Source organism: Sapajus apella, unplaced genomic scaffold, assembly GCF_009761245.1.
Source record: "Sapajus apella isolate SASKATOON/1434 unplaced genomic scaffold, GSC_monkey_1.0 scaffold3, whole genome shotgun sequence".
Taxonomy (NCBI): Eukaryota; Metazoa; Chordata; class Mammalia; order Primates; family Cebidae; genus Sapajus; species Sapajus apella.
In genome coordinates this window covers 1,324,896-1,347,878 of record NW_022436943.1, presented here as the reverse complement: position 1 = coordinate 1,347,878, position 22,983 = coordinate 1,324,896, and the positions used below count along the sequence as shown (strand labels likewise).

The window sequence follows — 22,983 nt, the reverse complement described above, 5'->3', positions numbered from 1 at the left end:
CAACCTGGTGATTGTGATTTTCATGAAAGAGATGATTCAACATTAGAGACTACTAGTAGTAGCATTACTGTAGACAGATGCTCTTTAGGTTTCCTCACTTTACCTTGTAGACCTTGTTTTTAAATCAGCATTTTCTTTTCACAATTTCCTATGGGTATATAAAGTTCAAGATGGAAACTAGCTTTACATGGTAGTTTTCTTGGATGTGGGTCTCAGAGGCAATAAGAATTGACAAAATTGCTGTCAGCAATATTATATACCTGTAATGAAACAAAATATGATTATACATGTTCTTTGTTATTCTAAGATCACATTCAGATATTACTTTAAATTTTTAGGTTTTCAAATATTTACTCAGTTTAAAATATGTAAAAGCAGGTTCTTTATTCTTTCACATTTATCTTTCTACGGCCTCTAAATTTGCTTTTGGATTTTTTTTTAATTTTGATATCATTTGCTCACCAATTAGTCATTTAGCACTTGTCAATTTGACAGGGATGGGCTCGAAAGGAATATATGCTCTGTTTTGGGACGTGTGTGTCTATCTGTATCTGAGTGTGTGTGTTTGAGGGTTATATATTTGAAGAGCCAGTTTCATTTTTTCGCCTTATATGAGTATCCAGATATTTTTGTTGTTTGCCTTCTGTCACTTTCAGGACTGGTGCTGGATATATCATTAATACATTAATTTGAATAGGGCTACATGCCAAAAAGGATCTTCATGTGATAAAATAAATTGTCTTTCCTCCATCCATAATGAATCAATTTTATTATCTCCTTTATTAATTTCTTGAGAATAACTTGTGAACACCTACCATTTGCTAGCTATTTGTTAGATGTAAAGCTGCACTGTTGACAAAATTATTCATAATCTTTACCTTCATGGAACATAGTTTAATAGACTTCATCACTATACTTAGTTATTAATTGATTTCTTGTAAACATCATTTTCTCTAGGCAGAGAAATATATGGCTCATTTAGATTAAAAAGGAAGAACTCACAGAATTTATTTATGTCCTGAGTGTAGCATACCTGCATTTATTTTATTCCATAAGAAAGTATTTCACCAGTTTCATAAGTTAAGCCGTTGTCATCATAGCTTAACTCACTTTTCAGGTCATGGCTTATGATATTAATATTTAAGATCCAAACGGTCATGACTGCATTGTAAGCATAATGAAGAATGTGAAAATATTTTAAAAAATAACCGAGGCCTTTCACCATTAATTTGTAAGCAATTATTCTGTTGGCCTTTAAAAAATAGGTACAATAATTTTCTGCATATTCTTTTGCATTATCTTGGAATATATTAAGATATGGGTTACAACATGTATAATTCAAAAACATTAATATCGAATGAGAATGATGTGTGATTATAATTTTTGTATTTTATATTTTAGGGTAAATGTGATTTGATTATTGCCCACAAAATATGAATTGCATATGGAGTATTTGGAGAAGGAATTACTGATACATAACAAAAATTAGGCCAGAGCCATGGCTCGTGCTTATAATTCCAGCATTTTGGGAGGCCAAGGTGGGAGTATTGCTTGAGGCCAGGATTTTAATACCAGCCTGGTCAGCTAAACAAGACCTTGTCCTTACAAAAAATTAAAACATTAGCTAGGCACACACATGTAGTCCCAGCTATTTGGGAGGCTGAGTTAGGAGGATCACTTGAGCCCAGGAGTTCAAGACTATAATGAGATGTGGTCATACCACTGCACTCCAACCTGGGCAACAGAGTAAGACCTCATTTCTTAAAAAAAAAAAAAAAAAAAGTAAATTGGGTGGGGCACAGTGGCTCACACCTGTAATTCCAGCACTTTGGGAGGACAAGGCGGGTGGATCACAAGGTCAGGAGGTTGAGACAAGCCTGGCTAAGATGGTGAAACCCTGTCTCTACTAAAAATAAAAAAAATTAGTTGGGCATGGTTGTGTGCACCTGTAATCCCAGCTACTCAGGTGGCTGAGGCAGGGAAATTGCTTGAACCCAGGAGCTGGAGGTTGCAGTGAGCCGAGATTGCACCACTGCACTCCAGCCTGGGCAACAGAGCAAGACTCCATCTCAAAAAAACATTAACTTGATATAATGAATAGATGCATTTAAAGAAATTGGTAATGGAAAAGATACCTGCAAGTAAGTATTGATGTTTCCTTTTTGGAAGTATATTCTGTTTCTTTTGGGTTTTTTTTTTGGTACCCTCAAACAGAAAAGGACATTGTTATTTCTATAAGCATTTATGTTTTTAAGGAATACTTTACAGAATTAATAAGAGAACTAAAGTCCATCGCTATCTAAATTGGGAGTCATTTTTGTAGCATCTCTTTAACAGCTGTTTGACCTCATTGTTCTCAGTTCATAAATTTTATATTGAATGCTTTTGCCTCAGCACACATGCTAAGGTGTGAAGAATATACTTTTTCACCACTTTCTTGTCTCAATTTTATTGATGGACTATTTCCTAGCTATTTCTCCACTTTTGACCATTTTTATAACTAAAATTTTGAACTTGAAGAATTTTTTCAGTAAAATAATATTCTATATTATCTCAGTTTCTTTTGTATTTCTTTTGAAAGATACAAAAACTTTCTTGTTTTTGCATTCATTTTGTAACCAAAATCCAAAAACTGCACAATTGTTTTGTGGATTTTTATTGTGGTTTTGAGTCGCTATTTCGAGTAACTGTACTTTTATGTTTTAAATGTTTGTCTTTGCTATTTCTCGGTGTTTTCTATTACAGGGTTATTTTCTTAAAATGTATACAGTCATGGTATAGAAGCACAAATACTAAGATTAAATACTTTTTAGTCATTATTCTCCTTATAAAAGCTGCCAAATTTACATTGTGATTTTTTTTTATATGTTGCCTCAATTCTCCCTATGCCTTTTCTGTTTTAATTATAGCTTAGAAAAACTCTAGGGGTAATATATTTATATACTATATACTGGATTGCTTATCTTTTTTTTTAAGATTACCAAAGAATATTGTTCTCTGGTATCAATTAAAAGTTATCTAAAGTTTATTAACAGAATAGACAATAAAGCTTAAATATTTTCATCAAATGTTGCTATTTTCTGACTAAAGTTAACCCTATGTGGCTAAAGCTTTTGATATAGTACTAAGTCAACTCTTACTATTTATTCTTATGAATAAGCATAGCACATTTTTAAAAATTTTACTTGAAGTTCTCGGTTACATGTGCTGAACATGCAGGTTTGTTACATAGGTATACATGTATTATGGTGATTTGCTGCACCTATCAGCCTGTCATCTAGGTGTTAAGCTCTGCATGCATTAGGTGTTTGTCCTAACGCTCTCCCTCCCCTTTCCCCCAACCCTCCAACAGGTCCCAGTGTGTGATGTTCCCCTCCCTATGTCCATGTGTTCTCATTGTTCAGCTCCCACTTATGAGTGAGAACAAGGCATAGCACATTTATTATTGCCATATTTGTATAACACTTGCCATGTTAAAACATTAATGTCCAAAGTAAATAAATCTATCTCCATACTTTGGAAAAGATGGGGAAAAAGATTTTTACACTCTGATTTTTCTTGAAGAAATAAATGTATCTTTATATTAAGAATGCCATAATCATGCTTCGTTTCCCAAGTGAAATAGGTAGTGATCTGTTCTCAGCTTTATTAATTCCTGAATGCATGGATAAAATATTATACTTGGAGTTCTTATCAGTAATTATATATGATATGTTAAACATAATTATTGCTGGAAATCTGGATAGTGTTTAATTCTAGATTTAGTGGAGACCTTTCTGGTACCTCCACTTACGGGATTAAGTTTCTAGAGGGAAAAATCTTCAAAAGAAGCAAATTCTAATGCCAAACCTTGGAACATAGCTAGCACATTTCTTGACAGCATGTACCTTTATTATTGACAAGGACATCCTCAGAATTTCTTTGTCACCTCATAGCTGTTTAGAATTATAGAGGGTCCTAATAATATCTACATAATTTATTACATCTTGATTATAGATGCTTGGTAAGGGAGATTTTCTCAGAGAAGTGTCTTGGTGCTATAGTAGCCACTGCAAAACTCAATGCAAGAGTTGGAAATAGGTGAGACTTTGAAGAATATGTTGAGCTATGGCAAATAGGCCAGGTAGAGGAAAAGAAGGTGGTCAAAGAGTAGAGGCAGAAATAAATCACGATACATTTAGAGACATGAAGATGTTTATTTTTTGTATCAGAGTATTTGTTACTGGGGCATAATGAGAGCAATGTGGGGAAAAGTGATTGTGACGAGATTGGGGAAGCTTTGAATTCCTGGTTAAGGAATTTGTGCTTTATCACATAAGTGGATGGAGAGCATGTGAGTATTTTTTATCAGGTTTTCACTATTTTGGGAGAATTAAATGCAGTGCCAAGTATATAGTAAGTGTTTAAAGAGCACAGCCTTTCGAAGTGACCCTGGCCAACATACAGCACTTAACTCCCTCAATTTTATTTGTAAACAGGGAGGATAATACTACCTACCTCACAGGGTTGTTATGAGGATTACATAAATTAATGCATGTAAAACTTGTCTGGTAATTTGTAAGTATTCAGAAATATTTACTGAGTTTTATAATTCAATCGTAATTATTATACTTAATGAATGTTTTCAAAATAATTGCTTAGTCTGACTGTAGTATTTAATATATTGATTGAACTGTGGAAAGAATTCTTCCCACCCCATTTTGCTTATGCAGAATTAAATAAGTAAAATACCGCAGATGAACTAAGAAATTGTAATCTTGTATGTGCTGCAAACAAACAAAAAACCTTATAGGCATCCTTCCCAGCTATGCAAGAGGTTTGTATCAGTTTAAAATTCCCAGATAATTTTCAACTTGTTGTTTCAAGCCCTACCTAATAATAGGCCATATTACTAGCTTGAATTTGGGTAGCATTTTGCAGTTTACAGAATACTTTTGTATATATTTTCTCCTTTAGCTTTCACCACCTCCTTGGGCAATACTCAGTGCTATAATTCATATTTTACAGCAGAGAAAATGAAGCTCAGGGATGCCTAAGATCACACAGCTTGCTTGTGCTCTTAACCACTACACCATAATTCTGTTTGGCCTTTTTTATTGAAACAATTATATCAAAACAATATAAAGTACAAGAAAATGCATTTTCTATACCCACCGCCTTCCTTTGTTCTGTACCTTGCTTTTTAAACTCTGGCATGTAAGACTCATCACTTAGACATAATTTCATTCATAGATTTTTACTGTTATAAAATATTCTATTGCATGAATATGCCAGGTTATTATGTCATTTCTTCTGTTGATGGACATTTGCATTTTTAATTTTTCTCTATCACTTGTAGTGTTAAAATGAATATTCTTCAACATTCTCCTTGTACACACATATAATAGATTTTCTAGAGCAGTGCTTTCCACTAGAATGTCCTCTGATAGTGGATATTTCTGTATCTGCACTATTTAGCTACATGTAGCTACTGAAACTTAAGGAGCTAAATTTTTTAAATTGTATTTAATTTTGATTTTTTGTACTTTAGGTACTGGGGTACCTGTGCAGATCATGGAGGGTTGTTGCGTAGGCACTTACATGGCAAGGTGCTTTGCTGCCTCCATCCCCCCGTCACCTATATCTGGCATTTCTCCCCATGTTATCCCTCCCCAACCTCCCCATCCCCCACTGTCCTTCCCCTAGCCCCCCCAACAGACCCCAGTGTGTGATGCTCCCTTCCCTGTGTCCATGTGGTCTTAATTTTAATTAATTTTAAAGAGACATATACAGCTAGTAGCTATTGGACAGCATAGCTCTGGAGTACGTATCTAGGAGTTTAATTGCTAGGTGGGTGATAGTTTACATAGCCTCAGTGCTGATAGATTTCACCAAATTGATCTCTAAAGAGGTCGTGTCAGATTTATATTCCCAATTCCTGAGTATAAGAGTTTCATGGCTCTCTGGCAAACGCTTAGTCTTAATACTGTTGCATTAGGCACTGTACACTTAGGATTGTCTTGATACTGGATATTTGTGGATGATGTTTAAGGAAAAATATTTTCTCTCTACAACTGGAGGTGATACTTTAATGAATGACACCCTAGTATAACTAGATATGCTTCTAATGTATGGTAATAGAAGGGCTTTGTGCTACTGTAGGGAAAATATATCAAAATTCCTCCTCAAATATTAGACTAGGTAGCACTTGTTGCTGACTAGAAGATTCATGATTGATACTTCTCCTTAAAGAAACCATCTTTATTTGATTAATTTGCATATTAAGTTATTCATATTTTAACATCATATATTAAAAGGTTTTATGGACTGTTGGTGTATTTTTAAAAGTTCATACCTTTCTTTACAAATAGAGAATTGCTTAATTATTATTGTAAGTTTGAGAATACTAACTTCTGGTCCTATTCTTTCTTGACTAATTTTATAATATTTGTGGGTTGGAAGTAACTCCATAATTACAAATTATGTTAAATAATGTGACAACACTTATTTAAAAGGAGTTGATTTGTTCTATACCAAATCTAAAGGGTTGTTTTTGTTTTCTCCTCAAATTTTCTGTTTTAAATTAATTCTAATCTGTTGCCTTGGACTTAGTCTTTGTCATCTTTGACTTGAAGACTCACAGTTTTTCATCTGACTACATAACTCACAAATACATTTAAATAAAGCATAATCTTACATTTTATTTTATTTTGAAGGCCAGTTTTCATATTGTTAGGTACAGAAAGTAGGCGACAAGAGGGACAGAATTTGTAGTCAGAAGGTGTGGTTTCCCATTTAGACTATGCTGTTTCTCATCTTCCTTACCTAAATCATCAGCATCTGTAAAATGGGGTTTACCTATAGCACCCTGTGAGTTATGATTTACCTAGATAATATTGAAATCCCTTTGCAAACCATTAAACTAAGCAAATGTAAAGTCGCATTATTAATATTATTACTATCATTTATGTATTTCTGTATTTTGCATTACAAAGCTCTTTATAATTTGGTAGTAGAATTAGAATGATTGGGAATGAAAGAATGTAATTAAAGAAAAAAAAGTTTGAATTGGAATGATTGGGAATGAAAGAAGGTAATTAAAGAGAAAAAAGTTTAATATAATTAGGGACATAGTAATACAAGTGACTTTGGTTAAAAGATAAAGGGAGATGTCTTCGTTAGAATTGTTATTAAAGATTTCCCAAGCAATTTGGAATTAGTACTTGTTTACATACAGTTTAACTAATTTAACTACAATTTGCTTTTCATAAATATTTTCTAGGAATTTTTCTTATTATAGAAGTTATTTAGAAAATTAAGAATCTGACTTTAAAAAGTAATGTACTATGAACATTTCTCTCTGTCATTAAATATTATTTTAAAACCTTATTTTTAATGACTCAGCAGTGTGTCTAAATACCACTATTGCTGACCATCTTTAGTTGAGATTATGAATAAAAGGAAGTCAATTCTGAATCCTAACTTATAATCTCTGTAAATAAGTCTTCTGTGTCGACATAATTTTATGAGTAGGAAATGATGGGAAATGATTGATTAGTAGATAAAGAGGGAATTTTACAGAAATTTTCAAATAGTATACTAAAATTTGATTTGGAAATGAATAGGGACACTGTTAATGACCAAAATCAGGGATTTTAAGTAAATTAAATGAAAAAAATTGAATAGAGAGAAGACAATATCTGAATAAGAAAGGATGCACACACAGTTGGAATAAAGTCCGGGTAGTTCATGGTTTGTAAAATAGAAATTGACTTGCAGCTCTGGTAGATTTTATAGGGGAATCCTTAAACAGGAGTGTTGCCAAAAATATATTATAGAAACATTAGAAGCAAGTAGATAGAAGGTCTGATTACCTTTCATAAGGACCCATGATAAATTTGATGTGCTTATTATCATCTTTAGAAACCTAAAAAATGTAGAATTTAGAGTTTGACTAAATTTACATTTAGCCTTTCAAAGTCACCAATTTGGGAATTGCAGTATGTGTAATTCACTGCTAAAAAAGATAGTGCTGGACTTCAATATATATGTGAAGTTAACTTTTATGCCAAGTACTTGTACCATGAAGAAATCTATGAGGATTTTATGGAAACAAACCTGTAATATATTAATATTATTATAATATTCGTCAAGTATAATAATGAATTGTTATATATAATTACTTGAATTAAGCAATCAATTTGTACCTTTCCTAAAATTTAATGTTTGAATATTAAAGAATAATATTTAAGAATTGCACTATTTTATTAGTGCACTATGGAAGAGATTGCTTAATCTTGTAATACTTTATGTGTGTGGCACATGTTATGCTAGTTAAAAATCTAGAATCACATTTGACAATGCTTTTGATATTTCTTTTTTCTCTCATAAGCCAGCCTAACTTTCCTAGGCATTCCTTTGTTGTTTTATTACTGTCCTTTTTTAAAAAAACATTCAAATGTTTTCAAGTAAAGTCTTTCACATTCTATATATTGGTTATTTGAACCTACATATGGAATTTTATATTTGTTGCTGTTAAATTCCGTCTTATTAGTTTTGATTAGCTCTTTGTTCCAATATTTTGAGATATTACAGAATCTTGATTTTTTCATTTACCATATTAACTATACTTCCTAACTTTGACATCTGAAAATTTGATGATGAATTGATATGAATTCTTGTAAATTAATGATAAAAAAACATTTAGTTCTGCCAAATCCTCTGGCATGTTACTAGAGACCTGACTCCATATAAATACTGTTTGAATGTGGTATTAAATCAACACTGAATCCATTTTGTTGTTTTCCTCAAGTCCCTATTTCTCTATTAATGAAAGTATCTTCATTTAATCATTTACACATCTTTATAACACTGAATTTCATAAAATTGGTGCTGTTTTCTCATTTGTTATCCTTATCCTGTAACCAAGAAAAGGAAATGGGTCTACTTTGGTTTAATGTGTTCTTAGTTATCTCATAGAACTCCTGATGCAGACCACTTTCTATTTTCAGTGCTTAAAACCTTCTAACAAGTAATCTATTTGGTTGAAGATCAACATAATTAAATTTTTAACAAAATTGAAATCGTATTGTTATTTTTCTCTATTCTAGCACCTTTGTCTGTAATATCTGAGAACACACATAGATTCTTCAATAAAATCAACAGATTTTTCAGTGCAATTATGGTCAGTTAGTGTATTGCATTTGAACTCATTTCTAATGAGATGAAAATCATTTGGTCTATTTTGATACCTTTCACATTGACTGAACATTGTATGCTATATAGCTTCTTAAATCAGCATGCCAGTATAATTCTTCTGTAACATAAGTGAGCAAATGAGGATTTATCAGCTCAAATTTATGACAGTTCACTAAATAAATTTTTAAAAAAAATTCAAAGCTCATGTTTTCCAGAAGAGACATTGTGAAAATTTAGTTTATTTGCTTAACCAGTGAGAATATTTTAAGAATCTTCAAGTAGAAAGAGAGGAATATTTAAATTCTAAGGAAGTTGCCTATAATTTAGTTATCAGAAGGAAAAGAACTGATAAATACTGCTGACTGTCATGTCATTATTACTTTATACTATTATTTAATAATTTAATTGAAAAATGTGAGTTTTATTATTTCCCTGTCACAAAAACATTTAATATAAAATTGCTGCTTCATTGAAAAGTTTATAGTAATTAAAAATTATTTTTTCTAGAAGATACGCAATTGCTTTCTTAGAAAATAAGTTAATAGTTGGATATACTTGATTTTCACTCCTCTTGTAAGCAAGCCTCTTTCTTTTACAAATGTGAAATGGGTGATGAATGTTTTAGAATTAATTTAACACATGGACTAAAGATATTGAGAAATGATTTTCTTACATAATGTTCTGTTTCAACTCAAGAAATTATTAAGGGACTCTTGTTTATTAAACTATCTCTGTGTCATCAGTGTTCTTTTGGATGTTATAGCAGAGAGTAAGTGAAACCAATTACATGGATTCAGTCCCAAAGCAAGCCAGCCAGCCCCTCTCTTATCCACTGTAGTAATAACAATAATTAGATGTCATTTATTTGACACTAAGGATATCAATTAAAGTTACCACATTTAACTCCAAAAGAAACCTAAGTAAACGTTTACTCTGATATTCGATGAGGTTTAGTTGACTTTCTCAAGGATACAAAGCTTGTGAAGTAGTAGAACTAGATTTTGAATATAATTGTGACTTTAAGATTCATGCCCATAATACAACATTATATTGCACCATCATTACCATGGAACCCTAACAATAGCCAACTATCTTACAAATGTGTGCCATTCATCGTAGAATTGACTAGGCCAGAAATTATAAGCGAGTCTCCTTCAATTGACAAATACATGTACTGGCATCTGTAGATCAGTTGTGCCACAAATGATTTCACATAAAGCATAAAATAAAACTGAAGATGGAGCTTTGGAGACTACCAGTATTGGCAAACAAAAGAAAGAAGTCTAGTAAAGGAGATTAAGGAGGAATAGTTTTTGATTGCCAATACTGGTATTCTCCAGGGTAATACATTCAACTTTGTATTCATTAAACTTTCACGTATTAAAAGCCCACCATGGGCAGGCACAGTGGCTCATGCCTGTAATCCTAGCACTTCGGGAGGCTGAGGCCGGTGGATCACAAGATCAGAAGTTTAAGACCAGCCTGGCCAAGGTGGTGAAACCCTGTCTCTACTAAAAATACAAAAATTAGCCTGGCACAGTGGCAGGTGCCTGTAATCCTAGCTACTTGGGAAGCTGAGGCAGGAAAATTGCTTGAACCCAGGTGGCAGAGGTTGCAGTGAGCTGAGATTGGGCCACTGCACTCTAGCCGGGGTGACAGAGCAAGACTCTGTCTCAAAAAAAAAAAAAAAAAAAAAAAGTCCACCATGTGCCAGGCCCTTCTCTTGTTGCTTTGTACATGAATGTGAGAAAAAACATAACCCAGCCTTCAAGGGTGGGGTGAGTTAACAGAAACGTTAGCCTTGAAGAAGAAAAGAGATGCTACCTCTAAATTGTTCAGTGAATAAAGCAAATATTAATTCTTGTTTTATAGATGAGGCAGCCTTAGATTTTTGGGGACCTTTTCTCTGCTCACTTCAGTTCAGATAGCAGAAATATAATGTTCAAAGTTAGAAATATATGATGCACCAAGTATCAGAATGTGGTTTTGAGAATAGGGATGCTAGTTTAGATAAAAGAGGGCATGTTCCTCAGCCTAGTCCAGCCCTTCTGAATTGTAATCTCTAAAGATGGGAGCTTAACATTTTGAGCAGACTCCCTGGGTCATTCTTCTACACTCTAAAGATTAACACTCCTACCCTAATCATTGGTGATGGAACTTAGCATTGGTTTCAGCCTGACAGGTAACTATTATATCCCCTGTCTTATTTACTCTCAAAATTGCTGTCACTTATGGAGACTTGATGATAAATATGTAGACATTTAATTTAATCGAGGCATAAAAGTTTTACTTCTTTTTCATTCCTATTTTCTGCCTTATTTAACATTTTGTAGATCTCAGTTGAGCTATAAGTGAATGAATTTCACTTCTTTACAGTGAATTCCCAAGATATGCCTATTCAGCAGTGAGTAGTAAATGGTTCAACATGAGCTGTTCCTTATGTAAACATACAAAAGGCCTGACCCAGACTAAATCAATTTAAAAAGGAAAACATTAAAGCTATGTTTCCTGTTATATACTTAAAGTCTTCTTTGGTTCCTTATGATTACATTATTGACCAACTATTGCAGACTTTACTTTATCCTCCTACACCACCTGCTGAATGGTTCAAATGGTATGGGATAAGAGTTTCGGAAGGGCAAAGCAATTACAATTATAACTCCTACATTTTAGCCAATAAAGCAGCTTTTTGTGCTAAGGGTAAGGAAGTCATGGGCTTCTTGACTCACCCCCTTTCCTGATTTGAATTGCTAAAAGGTTTTAAAGGCTGCAATAAGGAGAGAGAGCAAAGTTCATAGAGCTTTTAGAAGTATGTGAAGTTGAGACCAGAAAATTTAAGTCCGTTTATGATAGTAAACATTTCTAGGAAACATTTAATTAGTACATGAAACAATAATATAAGGCTTTTTTGTATTATAAGATGTTTACATTGTATTTTTTAAGGGAGACATTGTTAACATTAGGCATTCTGGTCCTCATGTAGGACCAGCTATAGTTTTTTACCTGTGCTAGCTACCTAGTAACGTATCATTCTATGAGAATTCTTTGCTCTAATTATTCTGCAAGCGTTATTTTTGCTACAAAAACTTGGTATACTAAATAAAAATTCTCTTGCGTAAAATATACTTTCATTTTTGGCATTGCAATTAGAATGTTTTTCACTCCTACCAGTCATTTTTTAAGTTATAAAGTTCTTTGCTTAGGGAAAATAACATTTTAAAACTTGTAAAATTGTAAAATGATTTTCAATCTTTGAAAAAATTAAAAACAAGTTATTTTGAATCTTGTGTCTGTAACCATTTACCAAAAACAATTGTATTTATACCTTTAAAAAAAGTCTAGTGTGCCATGAGATGTGAAATATCTTTCAGAAGACATCTTGCTCTAATAGTGCTTAATGAAAGTTAATGTACCCCATAAATGTATACAATTATGATTTACCACTAAAAGTAAAAATTTTAAAAAGTTAACATATGGTATCTGAAAACCTTTTTAGTGTGTTTTCTTAATGTCATATTGAAAAACAAAGCAAAATGCTTTTAATATTTCATAATAACTGAAATTAGTTTAAGTATATATAGGATAAAATAGTATATCTTACACTTTAAAAAATAAAGATTAGTCACTATTTCAAGTTGAGAGAAAAAAAATCCAAGTATTTTTTGGAAAATGAAGTAAATCAGTGCATTACTACTGTATTTTAACTACAGAGAAAAATAAATCTTGGCGATTATGTAATAAGAAATATTAAATTTTTATCTGCCTGAAAAAAACTATCCTGTATTTGTTTTTATCAGAGAAAAATTAAACCAAACTTGTAAATTTTATACATATTAGCTAATTCTTCAAAATCTAATAATTTATTAACTGAAACTAATAAACTAAATGGCCTACCTTTATAATTTGTAATATAAATTTTAATTTGTACTTGGGAAACTATCTGCAGAGGAAATACATTGATGTTTCCTGATTTTGATAGTTCAGGAGACTCAGATTGTTGAAGAAACTGTGTTTTAAAGATGCAAGTATATTTTTAATTGGACTAAATTTTCCACAATAATCTTTTTCTTGGCTTAGAAAGTAAGGGGCTTATTGCATACTAGCCAGCATAGTGTTAAAACATTGTTAAGTTGATGAAACAGATCAAATTAGAAAATGTGAGTAGAATTCATTGAGTTTGATTTATTAAATTGAGTATCAGTTGTCTTCTCTATTCAGCTTTTGTTTCTTTTTAGAATCCTAGTACAGCTAGTGCTTGACTTGTGACCACAATTGGTTCCGACGGACCGGTCGTAACACGATTTGGCCGTAAGTTGAGTAGGCTATATGTACAGTACTGTGAAATGATGTTATAAAAATATTTAAGTCATATTTTATCATAATTTTCTTTCATTATTGTTATATATCATAATTTTCTTTGTTCATTTTATGCCATTTGTATCATCTCTACACCATTTTGTTTCTTATTTTTACATTTGTCAGGTTTAAGTAAAACACTGCATTACCAGTACAACTGGTTTAATATTTGCAAAACATACAAAATTACAAAATACAGGTGCATACAAAAATACAAAATACAGGTGTAAAAAATACCATAGGAAACATTTTCCCAATTGCAGAACATCAAAATATATAAACAGGTACGAAACATTTTATTGGCCGCTGGTGCTTGGCTGCGGATCGTTGATGCCGTCATCTGAGGCAGCAGTTGGGGTTACCGGAGCTGGTTTTTTCAGAAGCATGGTGAGCTTTGTCTGAATTGTATGTTTCTTTTTGTCTTCATAAATTTCACGATACAGTGCGCCATCCGTTCAATCCTTGCAAATCGTTCGATGTTTGGGTCCATTGCTTCGAAATGTATAAGAAGTTTATTGGGAGGGGTTTGATGAAAAATATCCAAGACACAAAACACAAATTGCTGTACCGAGTCTGGGATAACAGTTGAAATGGTGCACGCGGAGACGGTAGTGCTGCCGGAAGCTGGTCCGCACTGTCGTAGGCGCAGCTGGGCAACGTTTGCGCCGTCAGACGCGGAGCAGTCATGGCTAGCGATTATGGTCGTAAAGTTGAATGGTGGTAAGTTGCATAGGCCGTAGGTCGATCAATACTTGTATGTGCTTAATCTAACCAAGTCTGTCTTACTCTCACTTTCTAGTCATTTTGCTCCTTTTTTTTTTTTTTTAAGGCAGAGTATCCCTGGGTTGCCTAGGCTGAAGTGCAGTGGTACCATCTCAGCTCACTGCAACCTCTGCCTCCCAGGTTTAAGCAATTCTCCTACCTCAGCCTCCTGAGTAGCTAGGATTATAGGTGTGCACCACTACACCCAGCTAATTTTTTGTATTTTTAGTAGGGACTGAGTTTCACTATGTTTACTTCTATTTGACATTTTATACAGAGGCTGAGGAAAGATTTCAAAGTGGGTTGTTTTTATTTCTTTTGAAGTTTTTATGATATGATGACTTCTGTGCCAGGCTCTTTATATATTGTCTCACTTAATTTTCATAATTCAGAATGAAACCCAGGTTTTCTCTCCTCTTGGCTATTGTGCTACTACAGAATTTATGTAACCTATTTGGCAGGGGAGAAAATGGCAGTTTGCAAGGCAAGCCCATCTTGTGGGCTTCACCTCTTCTTCAAACACTGGGTCTCATACAAGCCTCTGACACTTGGTACAGAAAGGCCCATCTTTAGCTGGAAGCCAACATGCCTTATGGCATTGCTTTCTCCTCTGCCTCTCTCCAGGACTGCTGTTCAGAGCCTTTTCAGGGTTTCTGGATGTGCTACTGCTTCATAACTTTCAGCCTTTGAACCTGCTATTTCCTCTGCTAGAGATTCTTTCTTGTATGAAATGAGATAACTGGACTTTTTTGAACTTGTTTCTACATTGCCTTATTTCCTGGGCCTCCCAAGTCTGGGTCAGGTGTCCCTTCTATGTGCTTCCCATTTTATTCTATACATAACCTTTTAGAGTATTACGTGTTGTATAATTGCCTCTAAATCCCCTATTAGACTGTAAGTGGTATGAGGGCAGGGACCATCCAGGGACCTATTATTCTTAGGGCCTATCGCAATACCTACCATACAGTGCCTGGTAAATATCTGTTGAACAAATAATGCAAGTCAGGTCACTGGAGGAAGGGCTGTTTTGGTAGGGGAATAGAGTTTTGACAGTCCTGTAAGGCTGTGAATAGGGAATAATTTCATTGCTTTCCACTGCTTTTTCCACCACTTAATACATTGCTAGCAGTTTTATACTATCACAGTATGGCTTTAAAATGAGGTCATTTTCATGTAGAAAGAGAGCTATAGAAGGAGAAGTAATGTTATATTTGGTAGAAGAAATTAGAGGACACTGTATTAATAGAAATATCTTCTAGGAAGAGTGACGACTAGGAGAGAAGTTTTTTTTCACAGTAAGCCATAAAACCTTTGTCTCTATAAATAATCTTCCTATTGATTTAACTGTCTATTTAATCTTCACAACCTCCTGGTTATATTTCCTTTTTGCTTGCAAATACAGTTTATTTTGCCTTCTAGCTTTATCTTTTTTCTTTTTGAATGCTAGAAATTTGTCTATTTTTGGCTTTGTTGATATATCCTTCCCTCTTTCTTTAGTTTATTCTACCTTTTTATGTTTAGCTTAGACCCTTTTTTATTTATTTGCTAAAAGTAATATTTTAGATAATAAATGTTCCTCTAAGTGCCACTTGAACTGCATCCTACAACGTTTAATGCATAACATTCACTTTTAAGTATTAACTATTATTATGATTTTTTGACCAGTGGATGACTAATTTAGAACTGTGTTTTAAAATTTCTAGACATAGGCAGTTTTGTGAATTCTCTTCTTTAATAAAATATCTAACTGAATTGTATTGTGCTCAGAGGATTGAGTCTATACAATACTAATTCACTGAAATGTACTGAGGCTGGCTTTATGGCCTAGCAGGTGATCAGATTTTGTAAATGTTTCTTTGTGCTTGAGAAAAATATCTATTGTCCAGTTGTCAGCTACTGTGTTCTGCAAGTGTTCACCTCATCACACATATTATGTTTCTCAATTTTTCTTTTTTTTTGTTCCTATCTGCTTAAAGGGTTAAAGTTTTCCACCATGGGTGATAGATTTGTCAATTTCTCCTTGTACAGCTGTCAATTTTTCTTTTAAATGTTTTGAGGCTATTTTTACAAATAAATTTAGACTTGTCTTAACTTCCAGATGTACTGAATCTTTTGTCTTCAGACAGTAACTCTGTTTTTAAATAGAGTTAAAGTCTATGTTGTATAATGTAAATATATAATTACTTACATTTTTTGGTCAAATGTTTGCCTAGTATATATTTTTCCATTTGGTGACTCTTCCTGTGCCCCAAAGCTTTAGGTGTGTCTCATAAAAAAAGCAGAATATTAACTGATTTATTAAATGCAATATGACAGTTATTACCTTTTAATGGGAGAGTTTAAATTATTTATATTCATGCTGATTATGTTTGGATTTTTATTTGTATCTTCTTATGTGCTTTCTACTTGCCCAACTTTGATTTTTCTTTTCCGACATTCTAATTTTTATTTATTTGGAAATTATGTGTTCTATAGCTGTAATTTTAGTGGCTACTATAGCTATGTTAACAAGAGTCTGAAGTTAATATATTTTTCTTCCTCCTAAACAATATAAGAAACTAGAACATTTTATCCCAAATTACCTGGTCTCCTTATTTGTATACTGTTATTTTCCAGTGTCTTATTTTTGGCCTGTTTTCTCATCACAGTTTAGACATCATCATTATTATTAATTTAAACTAATATTGGTTTAGACTTACTCATATATTTACCAATGTCTTCCTTATGTTTAGGTCTTGGGATACTTTGGGCTGCCTGGATTTAGGGCTTGGTATTTTTCAATAATTGTGGAATAATTTTCAGATGTTATCTCTTCAAATGATGCCTCCTTCTTGTTCTGTGTATTACATCCCTCAATATTTAATTAAGGATTTTTTAGACTTTCTCTCTCTATTCTCCCTGAATCTTAACCTTCTTTCATTTATAGTATTTCTTTGCCTCTTTGGATTGATTACATTCCATATTTTATTGGATCTTTCTTTTAATTCACTATCACTTTAGGCGGGCTTAATCTGCTTGAGTTTTTTTTTTTTTTTCTTATTTGTAGTTCTACATGGTTCTTATTAAAATCTTGTTCCCTGCTCATATTTTGAAGATGTTTTTTACTTTTTAAATAATTATTTTATATTTCATGTCTGCTAGTCTGTCCATTGCTTCTGCTCTTATGTGCATTGTGAATTTTGTCTGTGAGCGTCTCATTTCACTTGGAACCTGATCTGTGGAAGTGCTTTGAGTTGAAATTGATTTCATCCCAAGAGAATGTGCTTTTACTTTTGCCTTTGCCTGTCATCTGGCAGCAACTATCAACCTGAAGCAAGATTCTCCATATTTGAGACTCAAACTTCCAAATGCAGGCTCATGATTGCAAAATCTTGGAGCATTGTTTTCGGTTTGGGTTTTGTTGGTTTTTTTATTTGTTTGTTTTGTTTTTTTTGCCTCTTCACCCATTAGTAAGGTAAAGACAGGTAAGTTGATAAATTACCTTGTCCCTTTCTACCTGAGCATGAGGAAGACTGTTTCTTAAAAAAAAATTTGAAATATAGAATCATAAAGAATTACAAAAAAATAGAGAAGTCCTGTGTGCACTTCACCCAGTTTCCATCAGTGGAAACTTCTTGTTTTTTGATTTGTTTTGGGTTTTTTTTTTTTTTTTTTTTGCCTCTTTGCCTATTAGTAAGGTAAAGACAGGTAAGTTGATAAATTACCTTGTCCCTTTCTACCTGAGTGTGAGGAAGACTGTTTCTTAAAAAAAAATTTGAGATGTAGAATCATAAAGAATTCCAAAAAAATAGAAAGAGAGGTCCTGTGTGCACTTCACCCAGTTTCCCTCAGTGGAAAATTCTTGAATAACTATAGTATAATATCAAGGAAGTTGACATCAGTACAATCAATACACAGTTGTATTCAGATTCTGCCAGCTTTACATGCACTTATTTGTGTGATTATTTATAGTGCTCTATGTAATTTTGTCACGTGTAGATCATGTAACCACCATCACAAAAATCAAGATACAGAACTGTCCTATCACCACAGAGCTCCCCAGAAGGACTGTTTCTAATTCACACTTTCACTGCTGGTGACCCTTGGTGATCTCAGCTTTATGTGAATTGTCTTCTATTAAATAGATTCATCATTTCTGTGAGCCCTGAGCTTCATCGCCTCCTGTGAAGTTAACAGAATAGAAAATCAGTGTCTGCAGGATTTACCAGAAAACCTTAGAGTAAAAGTCAGCTTTGGAGCTGCTTATTTGTCATAGTTCCTGGTTTCACATTATTTGGGAGACTTTGCAGCTTCTGTTATTGGTGTTGGCTCTGGGATGTGTCTGAAAAAAATACTTTAAATTCTTTTAAAGCAATTTGGTTATTAGAGCCAGGAGGTTCATTCAGAGTTTCTGATATGCCATATTGAGAAACAGGTGGTACTGGAAATGTTAAGGAACATTTATCTTTATTGTTTTCATTGTAGCTCATTCATAGAGAAGTGGATTTGGTTTTGATACTTGTGCATCTGTGGTTAGTTGGTGGTTTAAATATGCTGTTCATTCAGAATCATATAATATAATATACTTCCCTAATGCTACTAAGATTTATAAGGTACTTTATGAATAATTTTTCGATTATATATTTTATTTATCTTTATAATAGTCCTTATATCAAAATAAAGCACAGAGAAGTTAAATAATTTCTCCATGCTCATAATCATTGGGAAGTCTTGGTCATGTGAGTTTTTAAACTCACATAAATCACATAAATCAACAGTTCACATAAATCAGGTGTTTATCCTACTTTCCACAGCTCTGGAAAGTTTTGCAATTAACTTGGGAAGGTTTTGGAAGATTTGAAAGGTTTTGCAATGAACTTTTACATTGAATTTATATAATCAAATGTTATAAATTACTCTGAATTTTTTCAAATCAAGTATGTCACATATATGTCAATATATCAAACATATAATTTACTTTTAAAAGCAAGCAATAAGAAAAAAATATAGAAATACTAATCCTGAGCCCTAACACTTTGAAATTTGAAAATTAGCATCTTTGAAAGTATCTGGCTATCACTCAAAATGCAAAGTATTTTTGCATAGGGAAGAAGAACCTGTGGGAAATCATGTTTTTGACAAATAATGAGAGGAGGAACATAGCTTAATTTAAGGCCAAAACAAAACAAAACCAAAAAAACCTTGGGAAATAAGCCTAAATGCATTGGAAAACTCTGATGAAACTCAGTGTTTTTGTGATTGTAATCCTGTGATTATACAGTTTTTCCATGTGTCAAGGGAAATAGGAAAATGGTTGTTTATGTTGGGATTAGGTTGGTTTGTCTTTTAATAAGCACTAATTTTGGTTTCATTTTTTTTTCCTTCAAAGATATTCTTAAAGTATTTTAGTTCACCTTAAAAATACATTTAGGGAGTTTACTTAAAATGTAGAGAGCATTGACTGTTTTAAAATAAGTAAAAGTAATGTTTCTATGGGGAATAATAATCTGGGGAAATAGGCAATCAGCTATCTCAGATATTTGCTGGCTCTCAGAATTTATGTGGCCCTGATTCAAAAGCTTAGTGTTTTAAAGACTGTTTGCTCTTATTGCTGTGTACAGATAGGTTCTCCATCTGAGATTTTTGTAAAGATTTATGTCAGTTCAAATCAGTGAATTGAAACAGCATTCACCTATTGCTAGATAGTATAGATAGTTCCTGACCTCAAGATATGTATGGTATATTTGGGAAGACTGATAAGTCATTGTGATATTATTGTATTTACAAGTATAGAGAGATCCTAAGAACACAGATTTCGGAAGGAGGAAGTTTGGAGGAAGGGCGATCAGGAAAGGCTTCATAAAAAAAGTGATAGCTGAACTGGGCCTTTTAAGAATTAACAGAATTACACCAATATTTAAATAAAACTAGAACATTCTACTACAGTGAGACTCTCAAAAATGCCTCTCCTTCCTACTCCCATTCTCATTCATTTCTTTTGTCTTTACCTTCATTAAGGCAGATTGAAAGGATTGATGGCCCAGTTATGAGCCCTATTTCTAATACAGTTCTTAAATTTGTGTAAAATTTTAAGTTACCTTTCCTGTAATTTTTCTAAGTTAAAAAGGAGAAAAAGCAGGTCCAAATTAGGAATCATGAGAATTATCTTCAGTTGCTCTGGCTCCTGCTATGGTTCATTGACCAGTGGCTGTTTGTTCCCCTCTCCCCTTGTCTGTAACTCCCTCTGACATCTCACTACCTGAGCTGAGGTCTGCTCCCTGCTTCTCTCTTCACTTGAGTTAATGTCAGCCCTCACTTTGCCTGGCCCAGTCCTGAGCAGCTGGCCCAGACAACTGCTGTTTTGAGTCTGAGCCATCATTCACTGTCTATTCTCATTTAAGTAGCCTCTGGGAGTGCTTGGTCTGCCCTCCACACCTTAGTCAAGCAAGGCATAAACTGAATCATATTTTTGCCTTTTTCTGTACTTTTCACACTAGGACCCAACACTCCCCCCTTAACCTCCCAATAATAAGTTTCATTAGTGTTCAATTGATGTGATTAACTTAATTGTATTTTTTAAATGTCTGTGACTGAAGCTTTTAAAAAAATATTTCTACTATAGTAAGACTATTTTTATTCTCTTTGTTATTTCAGCTTTTCTGCTGAAAAAACTTTTATGGAGGCCAAATACTATTTTTCTTTTGATCTTCTACTTTTTAAAACTTTTCTTAACCAACAAAACATAATATAAGAAAAAGGCCCCAAATTCAGGCAAAAACTTGACTTAAGTTTTGTCTGGCTCTCAAACTTCGTTTCCCACCCTACCTTACTGCCTTACTATTTTACTCTAAAACCTTCATGAACATTTTTGTCTATTTGCTTCCTTTAATTTAGCTTTAAGCTACAGATTATTTTATTCATTTGCTTAGCAATGGACCCAATAATATCATCATTGTATGTTCCAACTCTGTGTGGGGCTGTAAACCTCACTGTTACTCTACCTCAGAAACCTTGTCATTTCTCAACAACTACACTTGGGTTATATGAAGAATGGAGAGCAAGGGCTGAGGGGGTGAAATAGATTAAGAAGATTCAATCACCTTTTCTAACAAGAAATCAAAGCTCAGAGGAAGGTAGATGATTAGCAAGGGATAGGGTTTTGAGTAAAAAACAAACACAAAAAAAACTGAATTTGTGTTGTAGTTTTGTCACATAAGGTTTTGTAACTTCAGCTGTCTTTCAACCACTGAATTATTTTCTCATTGGTAAAAATTGACATAAAAATAGAACCTCAGAGCATCTCAGGGATTGAAATCATGTATGTGAAAGTACTTAGAAAAAGAGTATGGTGCCAGGAATAACATAAGAAATCATTATAGTGTAGATTACTGTAAATGATAAATTTTGGATATGTTTTCAAGTCATAATATGTACTAACTTTCTGAAACCTTTTTCATAGATGTGCCCCAGTTTATTCATCAGTAATCCAAAGGAAAAAAAAATGGTGTTGACATTATGTTAGTGAACAAGATAAACATAATATGTTTATTTTATCTCTTTTTTTTTTTAACTGCCTTTACAGGAGAGCCTTGAACTTAGGAATTCTTCGAGATCCTGGATCAGAAATTGAAGATAGACAATACCAAATAGACCTGCAGTCCATCAATATTGGTACTGCACAATGGGATCAACTAAAACCAGAAAAAGAAAGTGGCACAGGAGGGGTGCTGACAGAGAGTGAAAGGAATTCTCAAAATCCAGCCCTCGAGTGGAATATGGCCAGCAGGTAGGAAATGACTGAGAAACTTTCTACTCTTTCTAATATTTCATTGCCAGTACAGTTGGTGATACAATCTTTAATATGTCCAACTAACCTAAGTATTTTGGTATTGCTTCTGCTTTTCATTACAAACAAAAAAGTATTTTGTAATTGTAGCTGATGATTTTGCATGGAAACCTGTTAGTCCTACCAGTGTTACACTGAAATCATTACAAATTTAGGATTATGTCATCAGTCAAAAAAAAAGAAAAGCTTACTACTTGTTGAAAGAATCTACATTCAGGCTAAATGATATACATTTTCTCTTGAAATCTATTGTATTTGGGGTCAATTATTTGGTTGATGTTTAGCCTTTCCTTTCTGCTTATAAATAATAAGAGAAAAGTAATACCGTGCAAAGTTATGTTTAAGTCGGAGTGTGGGGAAAAACAAGACTTTCTGGCTCTAGGATTTTTTCCATCCACTTTAAAAGCAACTGTGTTCATAGAAAATTTTTTTAATTTATTTTTTATTTCAATTGTTTTGGGGGTACAGGTAGGTTTTGGTTACATGAGTAAGTTATTTATGGGTGATTTCTGAGATTTTGGTGCACCTGTCACCTGAGCAGTATACACTGAGCCCAATATGTAGTCTTTTTTCCCTCACTCCCCTTCTTCACCACCCTCACCCCTGAGTCCCCAAAGTCCATTATACCACTCTTATGACTTTGCAGTCTCATAGCTTATAAGTGAGAACATATGATATTTGGTTTTCCATTCCTGGGTTACTTCACTTAGAATAATGGCCACCAGTTCCATCCAATTGCTGCAAAAGACATTATTTCATTCCTTTTTATGGCTGAGTAGTAGACTATGGTGTATATATACCATATTTTCTTTATTCACTCGTTAGTTTATGGGCACTTAGATTGTTTACATTATCTTTGCAAT

The 22,983-nt window shown here is 33.3% G+C and overlaps 1 protein-coding gene across 1 annotated transcript in view; it reads left to right on the top strand.

Annotated features, from left to right (window-relative positions):
* The window catches only part of VPS13B (vacuolar protein sorting 13 homolog B), an 823,218-nt gene that overhangs the window by 505,194 nt on the left and 295,041 nt on the right, over window positions 1–22,983 (top strand). Inside the window, exon 31 of the mRNA XM_032247702.1 lies at window positions 21,857–22,060. Within this exon, the coding sequence (XP_032103593.1) occupies window positions 21,857–22,060 (204 nt within the window). The remainder of the gene's footprint in view (window positions 1–21,856; window positions 22,061–22,983) is intronic.